Source organism: Paramacrobiotus metropolitanus, unplaced genomic scaffold (genome assembly GCF_019649055.1).
Source record: "Paramacrobiotus metropolitanus isolate TYO unplaced genomic scaffold, Prichtersi_v1.0 Parri_scaffold0000031, whole genome shotgun sequence".
NCBI classification, from domain to species: Eukaryota; Metazoa; Tardigrada; class Eutardigrada; order Parachela; family Macrobiotidae; genus Paramacrobiotus; species Paramacrobiotus metropolitanus.
The window spans coordinates 596,037-604,750 of NW_026570251.1; the positions used below are offsets into that span (position 1 = coordinate 596,037).

Genomic DNA, 8,714 nt, shown 5'->3' on the forward strand with positions numbered 1-8,714 from the left:
CCAGAGTTCGGGGATTATTCTGGCGACTGAGTACATAGTGCAAAATGCAGTCGTCGATGGCTGGATTTGAACGATAATTTTAACCCAATACAAACTAGTACTACAACAAGCAAAAGCTTTGTGCTAAATCATTTGGCGCATACAAGCGTTTTTCGCTACGAACCTATCAACTCAGCCCTGGCGATTTATGCGCATTGATGGCGTTTGGGTTAGTTTCCGCTTACTGATTTTATTATTACATTTTGAACGGCGGACCAACCGACCGATTTCCACATTTAATCGTACACTGTGGCTTGATAACTACGTACATATACGATTTCCGCCAAGCAGTATCCTGAAAAAACGTGGTTAACTGTTGATGGTAAGAAAACAACGAATGGTTATGAATCTTAACTGCAGTCTGCATATTACCCCGGAATATAACAACAGCGAGAAAAAGTGAGGTTTTCCTTTTAAAACACATTATAGAACTGCTTGGCCTGTTCAGTGAAGCTGCTATATCAACCTGGTGTTGCTTCTGCTTTATTAAACAGCCAAAACAATCCCAGCACAAGATACCATGCCTTATATACCAAATGCAAAGCTACAATTATTTTCGAAACATTTTCATCGAGCGAATGTACTGCCGCGGTATACCGGTTGTTTGTACGCTAAGATAAATCAGATTTCGTTGACTGAGGATAATACTTTATTCATTTGATTGTATTCATATCGCAGTACAACAGTACAGTACTCGTAGTGCTCGCAATCGTAGTACTCGTATAATTATACAGTAACACAATGTACAGTACGCTAGTATTTAAACCTATGCGAATAGTTTGGTAAAAAACTAGAACAGTTTTTAAAATACCGTAACGATCATTTCAGACTACGATACACCACAGTCGAACAAAATAAGAACTAATGTCGGATACAGCGAATAAAATAAGAATTAATGTCGGATACAGGATACAAGATCTCCGGTATGCTACACTTCATTTTTCAGGGAGATCCATTCCGAAATTGGATCTTTTCCCATAGCCATGTGACCCATGTCGATCAGCTAAGACGCAGCCAGCTGGCTACACCACAAGATTCAAAATAGTCAATCTGTTCAAGACGTGGCTTTCGGATTAGCACTTTGAATATTTCTGGACAAAACACTGTTCCGCTGTAGAATTTGTGATACTTTGCGGTGGTTGGCACGAAGTCAGCAAAAGCTGCTTGTAAAAGGTCATTGGCTGTCGGTGAAATCGGCCAGTGTTGAGAGGCCTCCTGCAATTCTTTCTGAACCGCCGTATAGTGGACACTGCTGTCTTGTCCCGCCAGTTCTTCGCTGCGGGCACGGCACCAGCGACTGAACGCATCGAGCGTCAAAGCGATTCCGGTGAGCGTTCCCGTCATCGTGGTTGTTGTGCAGCAGTAGATCCAGCATCCCGCTAACGATGCGAGCAGCTTCTTCGCTTCAGCTGGAGTGGCCACCAAGATTTCTACAAGAAATCCCTAAGTTATGGATTTATTCAGTAGGATGGTAACAGTATTACCAAAGACATTTAGCGACCGCGCAAAGTAAATAGAAGTGCGGCGGTTAACGTCTTTTGCAGGCCATCCAGTTTCCTAAATTCTAACGACGAGTTAAAATATTGTTATTCTTTACTTTAAAAGTTCTTTAACATTAAACATTGAGTGAAGTAACCATCATGTGCTTAAAAACCGAATAAGTATTGGCGTACGGTAGACAGGAAAATACTTTCTTAAACGATTAGGCGATAAGTTTCGAATCTTCTCAGATTGTCCTTCGAAGAATCTTAGCGTATGCCGGCTTACCCAGTGTTTCCCGAGTACCATCCTTCGTTTTCATCGTGCAGTAGATGTGCAGATTGGAAACCGTTGGAAACAGTTCAAGTTCTTTTACAAGGCAGATATCCACAGTTTTGTAGGATAAATAATGTTTTATCGGAAGTTCCATCTGATGGATAACTTCCATGGCCGCGTAAGTGTGACTGTTGTAGAATTGTTTTACAAGGAGGCTTTGCGTATTGGCAGCAGTATACTTGAGTAACCCATCAACTAAATACACATTCATGTGTTTCGGTGATACGTAGCCACGAGGAGCATTGAAAGTGACAGCTTGGCCGGCGCGAGGGCTCGACAGAATACTTTTCCACCTCCAAGAGACCCTATAACATAGAAAAATGAGCCGTATTACCGCAGTTCTGGTAGCGGTGCTGGCAATCATGAGGGTGGTGGTAACGGGCTGGTGCAGGTTCAATGGTAATATGTAGTGCAGTATCCGCATGGGTTTCACTTTTCTTCCCCTTTCTTCCCTTTTCTTCGTTTGATGGTTTTGGTTTCCTTAGGCTTTTAATGAGCTTCTGAGACCCCTCTGAACCATTCTGCTGCACATTTAACTTAACAAAATGAATAAAACCGGCATGAACTTACTATATATGAAATAGAATACGTTTATGGTACCGGTTAAAACTCTCAGTGTCCTAAAAACTCTCTTTTGTCTATTACCATCATGATCAATCGTATTAAAAAAATTATATATATCCAATAAGAAACCGCTAAAATTTAAAAAAAAAACAAAGAAAACTCATTAGAAAAAAAAGGAATTTGAAAAACCAGGAATACTGAAAAAATCAAAAAAACTTTCTGAAAAAAATCGAAAATGAAAGAAGACCAGGGAAACTAACCAGGGCACATACCGAGCTATAAATTCAGAAAAATCTCGTTTTTGGCAGAAAGGTAGAACAACTACGTAGAATGTTTAAAAAAATTATTTCATGTGCCACGGCCAAGGGGCGTGGCCAAAACAAAATTTAAAATTAAATCCTACACTATGCTGTAGCCTATAGGTAATGCACCCTGTCATACGGTAAACCTTTCAACGATTTTCTTTAATTTGTGTATAAAGAAGCTATTTGAGTACTGTATTATTTGTAAGTTATAGCACACAGAAGTATTCCCGATTCAGCCGCTTGCGAAACGGGTTTGTAAATGGTGTGCAACGCATGCTTTAACTTGTTTCGCATGTCGGTACGCACGTGTTACCTACCGAGTAGATTTTGTCACTAGGTAACAAATTGCTGGCACAAATTAAAGTAAAGAGCAGTGGAAACCGATCCAGAATCTGAACTACAATATGCAGAAAGGTAAACAGCTATTACAATAAGCGAGCAGCACAGATAAACATATTTTAAATCAGTAAGCTGCCTTCGTACTGATTGTCCAGTATTATTAAGTCTTTGATATAGTGTACATGAGAAGCATTTCCTATAGGCTATATCACAGTGTAGAATTTATTTCTGAATTTTGTTTTGGTCACGCCCTATTGACCATGGCATATGAAATAATTTTTTAAGCATCCTACATAGTTGCTCTACCTTTCTGCAAAAAATAAGATTTTTCTGAATTTATAGCCTCGGTATGTGCCCTGGTAAGATATCCAGCAAACCAAAGAAGCCTGAAAAGCCTAATAAAGCTAAGAAATCTTAAAAAACTAGGAAGACTACGAGTAAGCAAATAAGAAACGTATACAGTGCTCGCGCCAGTACCACTTAAGTGACCACTACTAACCCATTTGCCACCATAGCACCACTACGTTTACCTGCCTTACTACTACCTGCATTAGTACCAAAGACAAACACTGCTACCACAACCATTACCAGAACCATTACCATGACAATAGCTAGAATCACCCTTTGCACTTTACGATGCAGCTACCGATATTCGATCGTGCAGAACACGATAGCAAATCAACAAAAGTGTAACGCGCTGGTGCTCATCAGCCGAACTGGTAAACAAAAGTGATCGTGTATTGGGCGATCAAGCACCTGCACCGTAAAGTACAAGTGACCCACGGATGAAGGAAATTGAATACCGCTGCAAAGACACTTGTGCTATCCGGTCAAGGTCCAACAGAATTTCAAGGATTATAATGTTCGGTAGGTCTGTTAACGACGGGATGGTAATCTCTTGACGAAGTAAGGATACTGGCCATTCTGGAAAACATTAATCAACTCCGAATTCTATACGTACACTGCCGTACAGTAAGTCTAGAAGGCAGTTGAAGTGTGCTGATACCAAATGCGTGTCCACCCTTGCGAACTTTCGTTTTCGCGTTACTCCAAAGCACTTACCACTAAGAATCTGGTATTTCGTCAAATTTCACAATTAACTTCAAAAAGTTTAACATTTTGCAGTAACTCAAAATATAAAAAAAAAGACATTCTGGAACTCTGATTATGAATGTGTGCGAGTCTGTGCGACTGTCAAACATTACTAGTATAGAAGGTCGTAACCGCCCTTAGTGCAAGCGAGCGAGCGTGTAAATTTTTTTGTTGTTAAAGACTTGGCAGGGTGAGACAACAACCTAACCAAGTAGTTGAGAGTCTACCTAGCTTTTTGTATCTTTTGCATATGCCGAGTTATCTACAGATCTGCTCAGATATCAGTTTGTTTTCGCCACCGCTGCGATGCCGACGCGATACCATCATTTTTATAAGGTTTTACGGAATCACGCTGACACGGTATATTAATTTTAAAACGATTCCTTCAGCAACTACAGCGCGGGCACTGCTAATGCTTTACCGCACATGGCCGCCTATTCCGCTTGTTCTCCGCCGCACCAAATTCTTTACATTGGGATACTGGTCTTATTTCTTCAGTTTCTTATTCCCAGTATCGATATCTCATTCCCAAAACCGATAAGACTTATGCCGGTCACCGCCAGAGCCAATTCAGTAGCTACGCTCAGCTTGTCCGTTTATACAGCCTGGGAAGCTTTCGAGCCCGTTTAAACACCCCCGCCCCGGCCATCTTCAGTTCAGATAAATCATTTTCACGATTGAAATTCGAAAACCACCGCTTGCAAAGGCAAAAACGATGAATTACTTACTGGAGAGATTTTTGAAAAGCACCTGCAATTTAGAGCAATTTTTTTTGCTGCGGATGCATTTGCACAACGATTTACAAAAGAAGACGCGAATGAAGATGGAACCGCACTGGTTCTGAAGCGCACCGGTGTAGATTTCAAATTTCTGTGTCCAATAATTTTCCACTAATTTGCTGCGGAAACGATTTATCGTTTCAGTATTTTATTCAGTGCTTAGTGGCAATAATCCAGGAATGGGAGTTTTACAAATTTTTCTTTTTCCGTGAAAAGTGACTATTAAATGCGACGCTTTCTGTAATAATAAAATCCCTTGACATGGATCTTTATTATTTTTTCTCAGTAAAGAAACAAAGATGTTTATCAATTAGGTTTATCTCATTAATTTTCAAAATAAACTGATATGCAATTCTATAAATGAGCTCATGTTAGAAGTTGAAAATTAATGGTGTAGCACAAAATGAGAAACTTTGATCAATCACTCAAAAAATTCCCATTTTATTTGCAAGAATTCTTTCTTTTCGCTTTCTTTCAGCCTTTGTTTTAAAAAAAAAACAAGATTTTAAAGATGACTCTATCAAAGTTCAAATTTGAAAAAAGTCGTTACGTTCTACTTGCAGCTTTGCTCGCTTCGCAACGCTTAGTCTCTCTCGCGCTTACTTTTGCCGCTAGGCGTCGCTTCGGCCCCGCTTCCGATTTCTTTAGAAACAGTTACTCGCTACTGTACAGTATCATCACGAAAATTAAACATTTAAACTGTACCGTAGACAAAACCGTTTCCGAAGCAAGTGATCAGACCTGTGCAGTTAATTTTAACTATTTAACTTAACGCGAGTTATTTTCGAGCTACTGAGTTATAACTTAACTCTTTAGCGTAACTGACTCAGAAGAAAACTTAACTCTAACTTAACTCTCTTGAAAATATTATATAATGTCTATGGTAGCGTAACTCGTGGTGTAACTCGAAACTCGGTTTTCCTGCACAAATAACTTAACTCTAGGCGTAACTCGCACGCTCCCTGTAACTCTTAACTCTAACTGTGGGTCAGTTTTCTATAACTGCCCAGGTCTGCAAAGGATATAATAATCCTTTGGTTTTCCTTGCTGCTCCGCTCGCTGCGCTGCGCTTGCTCACGCCGCAGCTCGGCGTCGCCTTCGGCTCCGCCTTCGATTTCCGTAGAAACGGTTATTCGCCTCTGTACCATCGCTATAATGGAACGTTCGAAATACACCATAAAAAATGTTTTTGGAAGAAAGAAGAATCGAGCCGTTTGGTTTCACTTGTTGCTCCGCTCTCTACGCTGCGCTTGCTAAGGCCGCTGCTCGGCCATTAGCTACGCTTTCAGTTTCAACAGCAAGGGTGACGGCACCCTTTGACGGATTAACAGTATAGCGTATCAGGGTAACCGTCGAAACGGTTATCTGTTACGCTAGCAAAAAATCGTTACAACAATTTTGTAATGGTACTCCGTTGCGAATAGTGGTTGCCTGTTACAATGCACGGTAATCCGCGGCCACTGCAAATGTACTGCGGATACGGTAGCGGTAAAGACTGAACCGCTACGGTAACAGCGATAAATAACTTTTAACGGTTACGATGTCAGCTACAGTGTTTAGGTAATGATAATATAAATCCGTTACGCTAACTCTTATACTGAAAATGTACCGAGAGGGCCGGATAAAATTTCCGGACATGGTCCTAAATATCTGACGCCCTATTTGTATGTACGGAAGGTTCGACAAAACTGTCCCGGTGGCTTCCCGCATTTCGGTTCCTCAAAAACGATCCACCCAGGCCGCGCAAAATTCCCGGACCGGGTTCTAAAAAACGGACCCACTATACTATATATAAGGCGGGTTCGTGAAAAATGCCCCGGTGGTTCCCCGCATGTCGGTTCCCCAAAAACGCACCAACCGGAGCGAACAAAATTCCCGGACCGGGTTCTAAAAAACGGGCCCTCCATACTACATGAATGGCGGGTTCGTGAAAAATGCCCCGGTGGTTTCCTGCATGTCGGTTCCCCAAAAACGAACCAACCGGGGCTGGCAAAATTACCGGACCGGGTCCAAAAAAAAGGGCCCTCCATACTATATGTATGGCGGGTTCGTGACAAATGCCCCGGTGGTTCCCCGCATGTCGGTTCCCCAAAAACGCACCAACCGGGGCGGGCAAAATTCCCGAACCGGGTTCTAAAAAACGGACCCACCATACTATATGTACGGCGGGTTCGTGAAAAATGCCGGGGTGGTTCCCCGCATGTCGGTTCCACAAAAACGCAACAACTGGGGCGGGCAAAATTCCCGGACTGGGTTCTAAAGAACGGGCCCTCCATACAATATGTACGGCGGGTTCGTGAAAAATGCCCCGGTGGTTCCCCGGATGTCGGTTCCCCAGAAACGCACCAACCGGGGCGGGCAAAATTCCCGGACCGGGTTGTAAAAAACGGACCTACCATACTATATGTACGGCGGGTTCGTGAAAAATGCCCCGGTGGTTCCCCGCATGTCGGTCCCTCAAAAACGCTTCACCCGGGCCGGTGTGTATGAGTGTACCGGGTCCAAATTTACGATCTCCAATGCATTTACTGCACCAGGTCCGTCTAAAATAACCCGGTTAGTTTTTCGATTTTTTTACTACCTTCTCAACTGCTTCAGCGGGGGGCTGCGCCCCCCGCACCCCTTGCTTATTGGGGCTCCGCCCCAAACCCCGGCCAGGGGCTTCGCCCCTGGAACCCGAGGACCCAGCTCTCCGCATGTCGCACCGCAGATTAAAAACGCTCGCTCGCTTCGCTCGCTCGCTTGATTACGTCTAAATGCGAAATTCGAAGAATATAGACCATAATGAGACTTTTGGTGTACTATCAAAAGTTTCGAGTCCTTAACATTTTTCCATCCACAACGCAAAACCGGTCGATGTTACGTGCACGAACGTTTTTTCGCACCAAAACAGACAAATCATTGGCCACAGGGTGCAATAAAACAATAAAAAAATGTTGGGAAGTGTGCAGAACTGCAAGTTCGCTTGCCTTTACATGCATTAGGCACGAGGCAAGGGCTGCCTGTTGTAAACCACCATTAAGGGAAAAACGAGTTGGTGTTATCCTCAGTTCACCGTTTACCAAACCTTCGTACGCCACGGGAACTAAATAGATTGTAGTCGCACGCACAAAAAGGCTTACGATATACGGTACGAAACAGGTGGGCTGCAAGTCTGCAACAGACAGCCTTTGCCTCGTACTTCTCTTCAGAAGCACTAACACACCTGTAATTCTTGTGGACTGCCGCTGCTGCCCATTCGGCTTGGTGAGGTCGCTCGGATTGTGGGATGCCAACCAGTTAGGGAAATACCACAACCGTTGGAAGGTCCTGGCGAACCATGTCTCAAGAAAATCCGGAGAGCCTGTGAAAAACGGTGACTTAGCAAAATGTCACCAATGCGTGCGATTAAAAAACACGATATGCGTTTTCTTTCTACTCTGTATAGAAGTATACTATAAACAGAGTAGACATATAATTCCGGCAGTACTCGTACATATTCTGCCGGATGTGTATTTCTCAAGGAAAATCAACCTCCGACAGTACAGTATATATTCTGCCGGAGACAGATTTGGTTCGTAATCCGTATCGTGTAGATCTGACCACCACGATGTTGTGTACAACGGAATGTGTGTCGTGTCGCACCGGCAACCGCCTTGCCCACACCGTACGTATTGTGTATCCTTAGTGCCCAAGCGGTGGAATTCCCACCTACCCCTCAAATTTTAAACTACTGCAGCAAAAATGTTGAAAAAAATAGTTAAGTTGATTATATTGTTGTTATTCTATGGTATGAGTTTCC

General features: G+C 42.8%; 1 protein-coding gene across 1 annotated transcript; it reads right to left on the bottom strand.

Annotated features, from left to right (window-relative positions):
* Positions 1–718: 718 nt before the first annotated feature.
* LOC129588846 (uncharacterized) lies at positions 719–8,483 on the bottom strand. The gene is made up of 5 exons (XM_055483244.1): positions 8,409–8,483; positions 8,139–8,276; positions 3,866–3,986; positions 1,807–2,159; positions 719–1,469 (listed from the first exon to the last, which is right to left on the bottom strand). The coding sequence occupies exons 4-5, from the start codon at positions 2,063–2,065 to the stop codon at positions 1,039–1,041; spliced, it is 690 nt and encodes a 229-aa protein (XP_055339219.1). The 5' UTR covers positions 2,066–2,159; positions 3,866–3,986; positions 8,139–8,276; positions 8,409–8,483; the 3' UTR covers positions 719–1,038.
* Positions 8,484–8,714: the final 231 nt, after the last annotated feature.

What these genes read in the sequence shown, in the direction of transcription:
- LOC129588846 (XM_055483244.1), bottom strand. Translation starts at nt 2,065, where the DNA reads ATGAATGTGTATTTAGTTGATGGGTTACTCAAGTATACTGCTGCCAAT. An exon ending in TGGTACTCGGGAAACACTGG is followed by an intron (nt 1,470 to 1,806) that starts GTAAGCCGGCAT and finishes GATTTCTTGTAG; the next exon opens with AAATCTTGGTGGCCACTCCA.